Raw genomic sequence first — 17564 nt, forward strand, 5'->3', positions numbered from 1 at the left:
GCACACTGCATTGCTTTCCTCCCCTTCAGCTTGGATGCCAAGCACACTAAGGCCATCAAAAACAGCCATCTACACATCTAAACGTTACCCGATCCAGGCTTCCAATTAATATTCCTCTAAGCTGACTGTGGGAGCAAATCAGCAAAAAGACTTTGCTCCATTTTATTAGTCTGTGGTTTTGTTGGCCAAGCCTGCTGCTGTGAATCTAAACAAAAAAACAGCCACAGAAATTGACATTTGCTGTATGCTTACAGTTATGGGGTTTGAGCCTTCACAGAGGAGAACATGGTAATGCTCCATGTTATTCCTCAATTAACATCTTAATTAGTAAGACATATGGCTTGTTTGACAAGACAACAGCCTTCTCTGCTCATGTGCTTTGTGTGACATTTCTTTTCTCAAACCTACAGCTGTTAATTGTCATGAGTGTATTTTTATAAAAAGTCAAACACTGTTAAGTTGTGTGTGTGTGTGCGTGTGTGCATTGAATAAGACAGAGGAGAGACATACTGTCAGCACATCTCCATTTTATATATCTCCATTCCTTTATTGTTCTTTTTTTAAATGAAATGAAATAACATTGTTAGAGCAACTTGTCATATACACTTATACATAGTTGATCAGAATCATCAACATTTTTCTTTAAACACAATAAACACTGGGTTGAGACACATTCAGGTTATAATATCCATACAGTACACGTCTGTGCAGAAGAGTACCGAAAAACTGTTATTAACTGCATGTGCTGTTTGAATGATTTGCACAATTAAAGGGATATACAGTATCATATATTTCATTCAGCATGTCTGGTGGATCTTTGGGTGAATCTGATGTGTGGCTGTGACTTTAAATGTAGCATACTGTATATATAGTCCACAGATTCAACAAGAACACAGATACTGTACAGAAACACGGTCATAATCAACCAATACAAAGCACAGCTAATAACTGTCACCACTAACAACTAAGTACATTATATAAAAAAACGACCAGCCGTGGTATAATAAGAATAATACACAGATTGAGCTGCTGTGATATGCATTGATAAGGTTGTAGCAGTGTCAAGTATTTTTACAGTCCAACAATAGTTGCTGCAGAAAATTGGAGGATTAGTGGGCAAAATGAAGTGTAATGCATCATGGTGGTAAATACTGAATACACTGAAGTGAATTTTCTTTAGTATTTAAATCTAAGTATTTTATTTGTTTTGCATTTCCGCCAGAATTGTACTAGTGGCATGCTCTAAGAATGTCGTTCGGTCCAGACTAAAATATCTCAACTATTGCATGGATTCCCATGAACCTTTGTACAGATATTCTTTTCCAGAATGACTTTGGTGATCCCATCACTCTTTCTCAACAGCTATTGGATGGATAGTTATTCCCCTCTGGATGAATAGCAATCACTTTGGTGATCCTTTGACTTGTCCTCTAGCGTCTAACCTGATGCGCCAGATGGTTTGTTGTCATTGGAAAATGTTTGAGAAAGTGCACTTTAAAAAAATACCTGGCAGGAGATTGGATGAACCATCTCTCTATCGTGTCCGCCATTGTTGTTTTGAACGAACAGTCGCGCCCGTCACACACACCTAAACCACGGACGTAGCAGCTGGTAGCCCCTTACCAGACTGTGATTAGTGCGGTGAATTCGTAGTTCAGACACAAATGCCAATGAAGCACAGCACGTTTTTCTCCCATCCTGGAATGCTGTCTGGCTATGCAAGACTAGCTACAACCTAGTCTCTGCTCTGGTTTATCGGCATTTCTTTAAAACAATCACAATTGTCTTGGGCGGCGCTAAGTGCAGGATGCAATAACAACCCCTCTGCAAAAACGCCTCGGGAAGGTGGAAGGTGCTTGTTCAAAAGTTGTTTTAGTCGTGCAACAGAAGTTGCAGCTAGTTGTCTCAATTTACCCTGCAGAGATCTGAGGATCGGTGTTTAGAATGCCAACACAAAGAAAGCGGAAGGTAAGGGACATCTGGCCGAAAATGAGGGATATCCAGTGGATCTTCCGGTGGCACTGGAGCAATCCACTAAATTAATTGTTGTCGACATAGACTAGGTTGTGGCCTGAGCAGAGTGTGTCATTGGGACAACACTACCCCCCCCTCAGAGACATACACACATATACCAAAAGAAAGCCAGCTGTTTCATAAAGGACCCCAGTCACCCTGGACATCCCCTGTTCTCCACCCTGCCCTCTGGAAAAAGATACAGGACAATCAGATCCAGAACAAAAAGACTGAGAAACAGCTTTTTCCCACAGGCAGTACAATGCACAACCCCCCAAACTCTCCTCCCCTCTCCCCTAAATCTCCAACCCCTCCCTCTCTGAGACTTTTTGCAATAAACCCTAAAAACTGAAAGTGCAATAACTCCATATGTATATACAGTAGCATCACCTGACTATTATTTATATTGATTTATATTTTTGCTATTTAAACTTTGCACTTTTAAATTTAGTTTATTGTTTATTTATACTGTCAAACGGAAAGATGCTAAACTTTTTTCATTGTTGAAAACAATGACAATAAAAATCTACTCTTGTATTATCTGATGAGATGCTAAACTTTTTTGTTGTTGAAAACAATGACAATAAAAATCTACTCTTGTATTATCTGACAAGATGGATTTTTGTGGAATGCATGATACTGCGAGAATCCATGCACGGTGCAAGGTAATCTAGCGCCATCATTGCGTCAAAATTTCAATTTGTCCCATTCTTTGGTTAATGACTAAATACTTGAATGACATGTCCATCAGACTCAGTTGTACTTTGCATTTAGCGCTAATTAGCAAGTGCTTTGCGTGTTAGCATGCTAACATCTAAGGTGGTGACTTTGGTAAACGTTAACTGCTTAGCATCAACATGTTAGCATTGTCACTGGGAACGTGTTAGTAAGCTGTTAGCATTTAGCTCAAAGCACCTCTGTGCCCAAATACAGCCTCGAGCCACTAGCATTGCTGTAGACGGTTTTATAAAGAAAGCTAAATGGACTATACTCGACCATGGGACTTGAATGCACTCATGCTACATCATCTTAACTTTTGGTTTTTAACCTGGTAAACAGAAAAACAGGCTGCAAGTTAAAAAAATAAATAAAAAAGCAGGCCTTCAGTAACATAAGCAACACCAATATTGAATGATTCAGCTGCTGTTACCCTGGTACAGTTTAATTACTTCAGCCTTTATAATAAAATCCATTGATTTCCATTTGTAGTAAACTGAGATCAGTGTAGAGAGGCTTCTCTTATAAATTAAGTAAGAGGCTAAGTTCTCTCACCACCAGCTGAATATTCTATTTGTTAATATTAAATCAACGAAACAATCTGTGATTTGTTCAAAAGCACATTTAAAACTACCATAAATTGGGAGTAACATGTACTCTATGGGGAACATACACACATGAGGAAAGCATTACCCTAACACTACTACTACTATATACTGTACACACCTATGCCTAAAAATATTCACAACACAAGCATCAAACACTAGTAGTCTATTCATTTTCTACAGAGGAAAACATGGCCAATTTCAACTAATATGATTATGATGACCCAATGAAAACAGCTTCTCACTTATGGTCATTTTTAATTTCCCTGGATCGGAAATTATTTGAGAAGAATTGTTACCTGTTCTCAGTGGCTTTTTGTCTGTGTACAGTCAAACCATTGCCAGACAAGAATGTCGACATTAGACATTTCTAGGCCAGGCGTGCAGAGGTTAGAACGTAGTAGTAAGGTTTGAACTTCTCTCTCAAGCTCTCTTTTTAATTCTTTACACATTTGCTTGTCACTTGCAACACTATGCCTTAAAGGAAAAATCGTCCAGAGGTTTTTCTGGTTTAAATTATTACAAGGCCTTTCCCTTCTCTATGACAGCTAGCTACACCTTTGCCTTCAAATGGGTTTGGAGGACACAAAGTACAAACTAGTTTGTTCCAAGCATACTCCAGCCTTTTGGCCTTTGGTTAAGGTTAGTGTGTTGTTGGGGAAAGATCATGTTTAGGGTAAATCAACTATGTTTAAGTTTTGGTTCGGGCTAGGCAACCTCACCAGCACCTGGTTTGGGCAGGTTATGGCAAAATGGTGGTAATTGTTAATAATTACACACAAACAGTAACTGTGAGCACCTGGACCTCCACACCCTCACTTTCCACCATGCTACTCTTTCTGCTCTTGAGTGAAAGCTGCTCTTTCACTTGGTCTGGGGATTGGACTGACAGCCTCCTGGTCAGAAGCTCACTTCTCTAACCTCTAGGCCACCACTGCCCAAACACAAAGAGCACAATACTTGGCACCGAACGTTGCCGCTGATGGACATACACCATGAGGCCAATATTGATGTATATGGGATAATAACCCACTATAGTTAAAATCTTGTTGTGGAAGGAGACTTCTATGTAGATGCAATCAAAACATCTAATAACTGATAGGAGAGTCCAGATTGTTTAACATCTTGGTGTTGTTCCTAAAGGAAATCTCTCCCTGCCTCTGATTGCTTAAGCAGCAGCTGGTGTGTTGGAGTGGGTGCTCTGTGTCTGTTGAAGTGCTCCTGTTTTCCAAAGTTTTCAGGAATGCATGCCGTTTTCTATGCACTAATTACTTTCCAACATGTGTTATTTGCTCCACATGGTCAATTTGCTCCACATGGTCACTAATGTCCAAATACTTTAAAAAAAATCAGACAGTTCTCTGGCAACACACTTCACATTTTTAAAATAATGCAGTAAGCTATTACCAGAAATAATCATAATCTTTGTCTGCACTATTTACAAATTCCATGGACCAGAGTCTTAGGACTCGCTATTATCTGAACTCTCCCCCTGTTCAACTAAATGTTTGCTTCAAAGCTGTTCCGGATAAAGCCAATGAGTCAAAGGAAGTAAGTGTGGTAATGATGCAAGAGATTCTTCCCATACAGCTGTCAATGCAACTTGGATTCAAGAAAGAGAAATACGAACTATTTGCCCCTTGTGTGAGGGTTACATCAGAACCTTTACAAGTGGTGAAAGTATTGCCAATGGCCATGTTTCTAGAGAAAGTACTTCCAAGAGGTTTAGAAGTTGAATCTTAAAAACACTGAAACAGTAGTTTACACTGTCCAATAAAAGCATGTATAGAAATACACAGTATAAAACATTTACATATAAAATGTGCATCTGGCCCCACATGACACAACAACCCCAGTTATCTCTCTAAACCAGTTCCAGAATGTCCTCGATGAAGTAAGTTGGACCAGTAATCACAAAGTGGCAGCAGGTGGGTTTATAGCATGAGAAAGTGTATTCCTTTGCAGCCCAATCAGTACGCCGTCTCTTTGATGATGTTGGTGGAGAGGGTGTGGTTGCTGGAGATGCTGATGGAGCGGCGGGTTAGAGGGTGGGGGCGCCTCCTAGGTGTATGGCGGCAGGGCATGCAGAAGTAGCGCAGCGTGGAGAAGAAGATCTGGCGGTAGGTGGCTGACACCAGGTTGTAGAGGATTGGATTGATGGCCGAACTGACGTAAAACAGGGCGTTGGTCAGCATGTAGAAATAGTGGTAGAAGTCATACAAGTCACTGTGGAAAAAAACAGAATACAGAGAACCATTGTTATGCGTGACTTATTTAACATACTGTATGTGTTTAATCTAAATACTGTATGTGGCATATTAAATGTCAATGCATGATTATCAACTTGTAAACATATATTTTGGTTAAGATGTAGATGCGGGGGCCCTGAGGCAAAAATTACACATAGGGTCCTATAAAGGCCTCTCTAATGAGAGTGGAAATCCTACCTTGCCTTATTCCACGCGACACATAATTAAGGTTTGAGAATCGACAGGCTAAGAAGATTTGTTCAGCCAACCAGAGAGAGAGTGATGCCTGGTGAGTACTAATGGCTTCTGAGCATGTATTATTATACTAACCCATTAATCTTTTCTTTAGATGTCACTGCTCATTTCAGGCCTTGCTGGTCAGCTTTTAGAAAATATTCTAATGTCATTAACAGATTGACTACAGAGAAGTCTCCACGTTTGCAATGTAAGCCTTTCACCAGCCTATGGCTTTAGTTCTTGAATTTTTTTATTGACTGTTGTGAAACCTTCCTCAATACGTCCAAAACAAAGGAGTTGCCGGTTGATTTTAGAAAGGCACAATCAACTAACCCTACTCTTATGTATGGGGATCCTATACAATCTGTCACAGAGTACAAGTACCTTGGCATTGTGCTCGACCTCAAGCCTAAATGGGACAGGTGGACTGACTAAGTTGAATGTTAAGTCCCAAGAAAAGAATTTCTATTTTCGAAAATTGTTTTCTTTTAATGTCAGCAGAATTATAATCCAAATGTTTTATTGTGCTTTTATTGAAAGTGTTCTCTCTTTTGGAATCATCTGTTGGTTTGGCAACACCACTGAAGCACAGAAAAAGTATCATAAAAAACATCCAATAAACTGTCAGGAAATACATTTCCAAGTATGGAATACACCGAAAAGGCAAACAGCATTGTGGGTGATCAGATACACCCCCTTGCCTCTCCATTTGAAGTGTTGGCTTCTGGACAATGATACTGTGCTCCTGTGTTGCCAAAAAAAAACTGATCCAAGTCCACTTTTGTTCCACAGGCCATCAACGTTCCTAATGAATGATAGTCCTGCGGTCACAAGTTTTTTTTCCAGCTGGTCTGGACATCCCCATATTTAAATGCCTTGGTCAATGTTGTGTCCTGAGTATATAAATATATATATATATATATATATATATATATATATATATATATATATATATATGAAATTGTGTTTATTATTGTTCTGTTTTCTTGTCTTATGTTGCCAAAAATGCCATGTGATTTCTGCTGCAACCTAATGACCGCAGGGACAATAAACAAACTACTCCTACTACTGCTATTCATACTGTCAACGCTACAGTAAGAGGAAATCAACTTTTTCTATGCTGGAATTAAATAGACACATACTGATTTGACAGTAAGTCCATGTTCATGGTATAATCAACCTAATAAGGCAGTACAATGCTTTATACTGTAAACTATAAAAGGTTTCATTCTTTTTTCTTTAAAAGGTTATTATATGCAATTTTAAATATTTGCTCTGCAACACACACAAGTGAGGTTTAAACCTATGTTTTTAACTGAGTCATCTTACTCTGTGATTGCAGGAAGAGGGAGATTAAGCTACACAGCAGGAGAGGAGAGGGACTTTAAGGATATAAAGATTACATAAGATGGGACAGGAGTTGGGACTTGGATGGAGAATGAGGGCAGAATTGAAGAGACTACAATCAAGCATGTCAGTTTAGGGAGATACTGAAGTTGAAAACACACTTTAGAGGAATCCAAAGTTGACCTGCATGGTTAAAGTTTTTAGTTGTTATATATTTCTATGGTTCAAAAGAACGTAAAACCAGTTGTTGAAACATTTGTGGAAACAGTCAGAATTCCGTTTCCCACACAGTTTTCCATTGGTTGGGATATAACTGGCACTCATCATCTTCATTTGTGCCCACTTCTTCACTGGCACAGAATTGGATGATTGCAAACAACCCCCCCAAAAAAACAGATGTGCCTTGTAGTGTATGTATTTGTGGTTTATGTATTTTAATGTGGCAATGTTTCATGTTAGTTTTTTTAGTTTTAGTTTAAAAGCCCTTCTAGGGACAGGCATTGGAAATTAGCAACTGTCCCTGTTCAAATGAACATGAAATCAACCGTTTATCACGATGTGCCTAAGGAGGGAGTCTAGCAAGCTTGAACTGTCTTTCTTTCATAGGTCTAGTTTTGGTGATGGCAAACGACCAGACTGTCATAACTCACAACAACAGGTAGTCCTGTAACCTCAGCAACATATGGAGTCACAGAGTAATGTAGGTAGGGCTAGATGGGACTAGGCAATGACTAACAACGGTAGCCCCAGCTGGTTGACTGTCTGTGTGGCCGTTAGAAATGAAGTAATAAAATGAACTATATTTAATGGCTACCAGAGCATGGGAGCAAAGTTTACCCGTGAGAATTCTGCTGCTCGCTCACAGAGCTGTTTGTTATCTCCGATCCCCCGCTCAAAGCTGCTCCCGGGCTACTCTGCTCAACGTTGCTTCACGATCAAATCGGCTCTACTCAAATCGCTCACAGCTCACCCCTGAATAAGAAAAAAAGCTGCACTGTATTTATTAGATGAACGGCAACCACACTCCCTTCATGCCCAGAGCTCCTCCATTAAAAAGTCTGCCGGGTGACATGCACTGGCAGCATGGAGAGGGAGGGGGGCGGCGTTTCATCTGCATACTGTGCTGGAGAAACACAGAGATGGGCTGGGGCATGCTTCAAAGTTATGGTGTGAGCGATACCGGAGAAAAATTGGACTAGGGGAAATAATGCGATGCTCCAACATTTTTAAAATCTACTCTGTGCTCTATAAATCCTCGAGCTCCGCTAACACGCTCTGGCTCGCACATATATTGCACCAATTAAATTACAGTGCAGACATAGTCAGAAACAAAAATTCCACAACCCCCAGAAAACATTACTGTATGGGGCACTATCACTGCAGACAAAAACTGAATCAGATTATTTTGATAATTACACGTATGACCAAATAAGTTGGCAAATCAAAACAACACAGTATACACGTAATATACCGTACATTTATATTTTTTGGAATTAAGTGGTTCATTAGTGGAGCACCAGAGCAAAAGATTTCCCAGGGAACATATATGCGATCTTGTTGGTTATGTTCTCATCTCTTTATGGATAATTTGTACACCAATATGTCTTTCGGAGATCGTACCGTAAAGGGCTGCAACTAAGGATAATTTTCATTGTCGATTAATCTGTTGATAATTGTCTTGATAATCGATTAATTGTTAGGTCTATAAAATATCGATCAGTGTTTCCCAAAGCCCAAGGTGACGCCCTCAAATGTCTTGTTTGGTCCACAATTCAAAGATATTCAGTTTACTTTCATAGAGGAATGAAGAAACTAGAAAAAATTGATTGATTTCATCGTTGACAACTAATCAATTAATCTCTGCCGGCCTAGTACGGTATTGTATTGCTTTATGTGCACAGGCAAAGCAAGGATGAATGATACTAAATGATACAAAATTATACTAAATAGGAGGGTATGTAACACAGAAACGAGGGAAACAAAAAGACAATTTAACATATGCAAATAACAGACAGAAAGCTCAAGGTTATAAGTCATAACATAGCAATGTCCTCACACACAGTGTAGGGACTCCCGAGCGTCATCTCAGTTACTAGAATCTGGTGTATTGATCTGTTCTGCTCTGGCAACAGACAAGGGTCACTGAAGTGTGCAGAAAGTCAGAAAGTCTGTCTGTATACAGGGACCCCATTAAAGATGAATGAGGGTAGGACTGAAAGGGTCAACAAGGATGGTTGACCTTTTCATTACATATACTCAGTTATGTGGGTTCTGCTTTTGTAATGGAGGATGACATTTGCTGTGGTAGATTTTTGATAGGAGTCTCTCAAGCTGCAGACATTTTTCATCATAATTACACACGACATAGAAAAGCTGTGGACCACAGGTGCAGCATTTTCAAATGTGGTGATTCTGTGCTCCATGCACATCAGTCAGTTTCCTCTAGAGGCAGATTCATTCAGGAGACCAATCTCGCTGTCATGAATTCATCAGAGTGGACTGATATTGCCAGCAAAGAGAAGCAAAAGGTTTTACTGGTCGTGACTGCTACCAGTCCTTGCTACACAAACGGATACCCCCTACTCCCAATCCACATGCATCTGCACTGGGAGCTTCTTGGCATGAAATCAGCAATTGAAATTGGAAAATGTAGCCCTGTTTCTGTCAATGGCACACATACAAAAACTCCACTGAATCAGATGCCTCTCAGCTCAAGTGTAGGAAACTTACAATAGAAAAGAAAAAGGCTGCAATCAATCTTTGGATAATTTCTATCTGACAGTTATTGTACTTGGCCAGTCCATGCACACACAAGGAGTGACACAATGCAGGACACAAGTGTGTGTAAAAGGAATGAAAATGATTCATTAATGATTGGTTTATCACCATAAATAAATGAATCAATACAAATACATGAACCAACAACATAGAAAATGAAGCACATGCAGTGTTAGCTGTCAGGAAATGTACAGTTGTTTTAGTGTAGTACTTGGTGGTGCCTCTGTCTGTGGGGTCTAAGCCATTTTTTTTTTTTTTAATTCTTTGGGTTGCCTGGTTTCCTTGTGTAATAATGCTGATGCTTATATAGCATCAACCTGTTATGCACAGATTATAGACAATTTGTTTTTCTCAGGACAACCTGGGCTATTAGGATATGTATGCTGCAGGGATCAATGTATATATTGTTAAAGTATAAATGAAAAATAAAAGACTTGAATTTGAAATTGAATCTAACAGAAATGTATTGACAATTGACAATAATGAACTTGACGACTTTTGGCTTTTAAAAATTGTTGTACCAAGTCTTGGAAATCAAGTGTAACAACAAAAACACTGTAACTAACACAAATAAAAAACTGTTTAGATTTTTTTTCCAGAAAAGCCCATACGCTTTTATCCAAAAAGGCAGTTATCCCATCTCCAATGCATGTCCTGTCTGCTATGAGACATCAGGAGGCCAAATCACACTCATTTAAACATCCAGGGCTGACAGAATGACCTGAAGCTCTGCTCCGAGAATCTATGTAAGGGATCTTGTAGAGCCAGGCGGTCATTATAGCGAAAAAATACCTCTGCAGTGGTGGTTCTACATTGAATTACACCCTGGGCGAGACCCCCTTTTGACCTTTTCCTGTCCATCTCTGTGTTTATTTGGCACTCAACAATCCCATCCCCCCAACACTGTCACTCAAACCAATTAACCTTGGTGACCACGTAATTGTTTTGTATTACCTATTTTTATTAGCCATTTCACACAATTCAGAAAAACAAAAATGTGCAGGAACTATAGGCCTGTATTTATAATATTATGAATGAAATGTGCGTTATTTGGAAGAAAGTCGAGGTGTGACTGACTTTAGCCCACTAATTCCATTAGAGTATTGCTCTATACAGTGGATCTGTATAGAGTTCCCCCCCTTGGCCGTTCCATTTGGGAGACCCAGAGGTGAACTGTCCCCAGCGCCCCAGCGCCCCAGCGCCCCAGCGCCCCCTCCCCTTTCCCCTTCTCACACAGCTTCTGTGCACGGCACCTTCTCAGCAAGCAGGGGCACCTGCAGCTGCAGGGGTCGCCAATTTGCCAATTCCCCACACAGTGAAATGATAGATAATAGAAAAACGCTTCGCGGTGCAGAGGATTTTTTTTTTTTTTCAAGTGCTCGTGCCGCCCCCCATGTGTCATGAAAAAATTCCGCCCCGGGCGGCTGCCCGCTTCACCCATGCCAAAAACCGCTACTGCACCACGGTGATGCGGGACCCCATGCCTCACCTTACGTTTCACCGCTTTTTACACGTCTACTTACCAAAGAAATCAATAATTTGACCCAAAATATTGATTTAAAAAGGATTTTATTGATTTAAAAAGCTTTGTATTGCTTCCGCTAAAGAAAATAGTCCGTTCAGTCAGAATTAACAGACCTGCAGAATGCCATGACCAATCAGAATCAACTATTCAACCAAGGCATGAAATAAGCATTTTTTTATTACGCTGTTATATCATTATTTTGACATCGTGGACGTACTGTAGTTTCAGGCTGGTTTAAAAAAGCTTCTGGATGGCCTACAAAAGGCATTGAAGACCATGTTGAATCGGCTGTACAATTTCTGTTCGCTTGTTTAATTGCTGATGAAAAGGGCAAGATGATATCACTATCCGCAGTGGAAAACAAACTGGTACCAAAAAAAGGGAGTTGAGTCAAACAGAGCCATACCCAGTGTTGTGCCTGAACACGTTCCTTGAACAATAGTTCATGAACGCGTTCATATTTTGGGCGAACGTGAACTGAACGTTCTGTATTACTGCCTGATGAATGTTACTGTGTCTGTGAATGGCACGCTCTCTCAGTTTAACGTCGTTCAATAGGGTGCCAGATTTCTATAGAGCCTGCCAGGCGAAAACCCGGCTAAAACACCTTAAACAGGCCTTAATATGTAGTGGAAAAAATACCCAATCTGGCAACACCAGCCACCAGTGTCGCACCGCTGCATGCGTCATCAAAACAAAAAGCAGCATGGAGGCGACGAAGCAGCAAGGAGGCGTCGTATGATCATTTAAACAAGTTTTATGACAAGGTCGGTGAGGATGGGAAAAATCTGACATTTCTGTGCAAACTTTGCCTGCCGGCTTTCAAAAAGAAAATCCGCACTTCAGTCACATCCACAGCAAACCTGAAACGGCACGTTGAACTGAGTGGATATGAAGATGAAAAACTGAGAAAATAATTGCTGTCTGTGGTTCTATATGGGCTGTGGCAATAATTTTGAAAAGTAATAGCTCGCAGCAACATATGGAAAAAAGAACTATGAACTAGTTCATTTTTGGAACTGTGAACTTAGTTCAAAATTTTGAAGTATGAACTGAACTAATTCATTTTAAAATTTGTGAACTGGACTTTGAACTAGTTCATGTAGAAAGTGAACTTTCCCAACAATGGCCATACCATACAGTTGAAACACGTTATAATGTATATGCTTTGATTGTGATGAGAGATTAGGAGCCAAACCAGTAGCGTCAAATACGGACCCTTGGTCAGGTGCCTTTAGCGTTTGTTATTGACACTAAAAGTCTTCTTTAGCTTCATATCTAAAAACGCTTGGTCGGGGCTCTTGGTGGCACTTTTTGACGCTCTGGGTTGGGACGTACTGACTGACATGCGCCACAAGAACGGGACAGTGAGGTTTAGGAAAAGATCATGGGTGGGGTTATAAAATGTACGTTTGAGTGACACGCAGGACAAGAACAGGACATGGACCCTGGTCTCCTGGGTGAAAGTCTTATGTTGTTTGACCCATCCACCCCCCCCAACAAACTCTGCATTTTCTGGATTACTTACTACATACTACTCGCTACCGTTGTCGCTTAATACTACCCCATCTTAAAGCGCAGTGGAGCTGCTTGACATCTCAAGAAGCAAGCAAAAAAGAGAAAACAAATAATAATTTCCTAGATGTCCTTTCCAACTGATTTTGACAATCTTCTTTTATCACTGCTTTTTACCAGGCAGGGCAAACATATTTCCAAAATAACTGTTACAATAAATGTTACATCTGAAATGTAGCAAAAGTGAAGGCTGTCCTTTTGTACTGCAGGAGAGTGACTCACAGTGTTTTCATGACGTCCGTGCTAATGCTTCACAATGTGGTTTCCTGGGTGCCTGAATAATAACGGTGCTTGTCTCTCAATAATGCTTCCACTGCAGGCAGGACACACACACCAACACACTTATACAGTATTAACATAATCTGCTTATTTCAAAGGGATATTTCACCGCTGGAAAGATGAATATGTATTTAAATTGGGAATGTGAATTTGTTTTAGAAATTCGTGCCTTCTAGACCGAGAAAAGCCAGAAAATGTGTTTTTGGCTCATGTGGATGAAAGACAACAACTCTCAGAATGCACTTGCTTCGCTTCCCTACGAGGCCACTCCCAAGCTAACGCCTACCGGTTACAGAGGACAGTCAAGTCCAGTCGGTTTTATTTTCATTTCAACCATATACACTGTATAAAGTGAAACGAAACAACATTTCACCGTGGCGTTACACATTTAAAATATATAAAAACGACATTTTATAAAAACATGATATAAAAACGACATACAAGATAGGCTACATTTAGTGCACACACATTATAGACAATTACTATTCACCGTGAGGTGAAAGTAAAATATAAGAACTTTCTTGAGATTTGCGTGGTTGAAATCACCAGCAACAATAAATAATCCCTCCGCATGTGCGCTTTGGAGCTCACTGATAGCTCCGTAAAGTTCAGCTAACACATTGGTAGCATTAGCGCTTGGTGGGATGTGATAAACAGGAAATCAGAAATTGAAGGACAAAAAAGAAGAAATGTTTTCAGGTGTCTCACAGTGTCGGAGAGGATCCAAGGAAACCCTAGAAACAAAAACCTGTTTGTCCATCCTTCATATAGAGTAGAAATACATGGCTTTCCCAGCACTAACACTCATTTACTGAGATGGCGTCTGTTCTATTTAATAATAATAATAATAATAATAATAATAATAATAATAATAATAATAATAATTTATACTTTATTAATCCCGCAAGGGTAATTACAATATTATGGAAACAATGTACAGTTTTAAAGGGCTAATCAGAGAGAGAGCGAGAGAGAGACAGAGAGAGAGAGAGAGAGAGGGAATGAGAATGGTAAATGGAGGCAATCTAATCAGGAAGACGCATCTGTCCTGCTCCTCTTTGTCAGATGCCGTTAACTGATGGCCCTCTAAATGTTGGCTACAGCCAATATTTGTATGCGCATATTTGGGTACCTGCATACGTGAAAGTGTGTTTAAATGCTCATGCATGTGAAGGTGTATGTGTGGGTGTGTGCACTGCGTATGCACCACCAGTGTGTCACCGCAGGGATAGAGATCAAGTGAGCAAACAAACTCTCTCGCATGAGAGGCTGAGAAGAATCGTTACTCACTCGGACCAGTCAGAGACGTAGCAAAACATGAGGCGCCGAGCGTGATAGGGCAGCCAGCAGACCACGAAGGCTATGACCACCGCTCCTGAACACAAGGGAGAGAGAGAGATAGCATCAGAGGTCAAGAAGAAGAATATAGACAAGGAGCAATATACACACACACACACACACACACACAAACAAAACATACAAATGAAGCTCAGCATAAGTTCAATCAGGAAGACTTCTATGCTTCACAGTCCTCTCTCCCCCAACCTTATCAGCTGCAATGTCATCAGCTGAATGTGAGAGTTCACTCTTTCAGTTAAACCAACCAGATTTTGCCACAAGCTCTGTGAGCTATTGTGTCGTTGCATTCAAACGTTGAATCTGTTCTACTCTCTGCCGCTGTCAGTTGTCATTTCAGTCAAAATGGATGCGACCCTCCTCCACTCCATTCACCACCAGTTCTTATCAGTCCCAGCACCCAGGTTTCCTCCATCAGAAGACCCGCTTCACATCACATCTATCTAAATCTTCAGGCTTCCTTTATCCCTTCATCACCTCCACCAGTGTCTAGACTTCATCTGGGGGATATTACAAAATATCCACAGCCCCTATACCCCTTTTATTTAACACTGCGATGGAGTGTAATCGCCAAAGACTCTTAACATATCAACCTATCATACACCATGTTTATTAACCTTATTTCACTCTGAAATGAAGTATCTCCCAATTGAACTGATGCAGAAAGTGAAAAGGCTTATTTGCAATTTGTACACGCCGTTCAGAAGATTACAATGTGAATGTTAAAGGTATAGTGGAGGATTTTCCTGAATTTTAGAAAAGAACCGCCCTCTGTACTTTTTCACATGCACATGCGCAACACTCTGCCTGCTCCCGAGAGGGAACGCCTATTAAACGTGTGCACGAGAGTGCACTGTTTACAAGTTGCTGTCGGCATGGCTCATACAAGCCTACTTTCCAAAACAAGATTTGCACTTTTTCACAAATTGAGATGTTTACCGTGTGTGCGCGGTGCGTGACTTGTGCCATTGAGGACAAGAACATAGAGAATAATTACATCTTTTAGTGTTTGATTAAGATTACATAGTCATGTGCCATCATGCACAACAACCCAGTGACAATGTGCAGAAATTGCCCGAGCACATCAACAGTAAAATTATTTATTGTATATCAACATATGTAATTAAAAGCCTAAAGCCACATGAATAGGAGTGAAACTGTAGATATCGGTTTCTAGATAAAGTTACTAGGACAGCATTACAATTTGATATTTTGCCACACATCACTCAAAAATATCTGTATGTGAATTTACACCAGAAGTGGGGTCTATACAGTAAGGTGTTATATATATATATATATATATATATTTTTCACCACTTTTAAATTTGATGCCTGCAACACGCTCCATAAAAGCTGGGGCGGGGGCATGTTGACCACTGTGTTACATCACCTTTTTAAAAAAAAAAAACTCTTAATAAGCGTTTGGGAACTGAGGACACTATTTGAGAAGTTTTGTAGGTGGAATTCTTTCCCATTCTTGCTTGACGTAAGATTTCAGTTGCAGTTTCAGTTTACACAAGGTCCCAACTTCCTTTGAATTGGGGTTTGTACTTATAAAGTATTTTAGCTGAACTTGCGCTGAATAAAAAAAGTCATGGTACTTTGAAAATACTGCTTACATTTGTTCAATTGACAATATCAGAGCATGCCAAAATCATCTGTGTGGCTGAAAATACCCTCGGACCCCAGAGGGTTAAAGCTTATTTCACAGCAGTGACCACAACCAAATATTTCCTGCATGTGTTGATCACATCTCTGCATTGGCCAGGAGACAAAATGGTTTTAAATGTCTTTTATAATTGGCTATCTTTAGTTCATGTCACAGAATCTTAATTGATCTGAGGCCAGGATAAACCATTCTGAAAAATTACTTTCTTAGGTCTAAGCCTTATTCGTAGATCATGTTTTTGTGTGTATGTTCATGTGTTCAGGGGCTTATTCGTGCTACAACTCCCAACTTCTGTTAAGCATCAAATGACTGACAGCTACCCTGAAACTTTAGTTTCCATTGTCTTCTCTATGAGTAATGGTTGTTAAGTCCCAGGGACAGCAAATCGACAAATCACGGTGATCACTACTCCATGCCTCACTTTAAAGATGCAGTAGGTAAGACTTATAAAACTAACTTTCTGTCATATTTGCTGAAACTGACCCTATGTTTAAGTAGGACTACATTAACCAGTAATTAAATAAAAAAAAAAAAAAAAAAAAAAAATCCTCTGGCACCACCTCCAGCATGTAGTGCGATTTGAAAAAATCCACCGCTCCCTGTTCAGATGCTCCAATCATTGGCCAGAGGGGGTATCTAACTGCGTGTCAATCACTGCTCAGGCACACACATTCATTCTCCCTTGTGGGGGGAGGGGCTTAGAAGACCGTTGGGGCTTTAGTAGAAAAGGGGTCGAGGGACTGAGTTGTAGATGTTCAAATTCTTTGCCTAAATCCTTCACAATCCTACCTACAGCACCTTTAAGGATGATGGTAATGCTATTAGTTTGTTTTGCCTTATTACGCAAAACAAAGTGTTATGCGTTTTTGCAACAAATTAGTCTTTTGTTTCAGATTTTCACAGAACATTGTCCCAGTAGCATAATTGAATATTCAGGTTGCCAATTTGAGATGTACTATGTCATCAATTTATTTCAATTTAAAATGTTTGATATACAGACATCCAAATATCACCAGATTACTTTGACATTTAAGAAAACACACTGAAGCTAAAAATATCTATCATCTCTATATCTGTATGTTCAGATTTGACACAGTGATGACTCCAAGAAAAAGGTGTGTGACACAAATTGAGGCAACGTTAAACTCCTTCATGAGCTGTGTGCCAAAAATTCTGATGTTTTTTTTATCTGTTCATATCTGAATAATCTGAGT

General features: G+C 39.9%; 1 protein-coding gene across 1 annotated transcript in view; it reads right to left on the bottom strand.

The window, feature by feature from the left end:
* Nucleotides 1-5007: 5007 nt before the first annotated feature.
* Nucleotides 5008-17564, bottom strand: part of ntsr1 (neurotensin receptor 1 (high affinity)) — a 58878-nt gene continuing 46321 nt past the window's right edge. Inside the window, exons 3-4 of the mRNA XM_028583393.1 lie at nt 14616-14700; nt 5008-5561 (exon numbers count right to left, since the gene is read on the bottom strand). Coding sequence (XP_028439194.1) covers nt 5306-5561; nt 14616-14700 — 341 coding nt within the window. The 3' untranslated portion in view covers nt 5008-5305. The remainder of the gene's footprint in view (nt 5562-14615; nt 14701-17564) is intronic.

The sequence above is a fragment of the Perca flavescens genome, chromosome 7 (assembly GCF_004354835.1).
Source record: "Perca flavescens isolate YP-PL-M2 chromosome 7, PFLA_1.0, whole genome shotgun sequence".
NCBI lineage: Eukaryota > Metazoa > Chordata > Actinopteri > Perciformes > Percidae > Perca > Perca flavescens.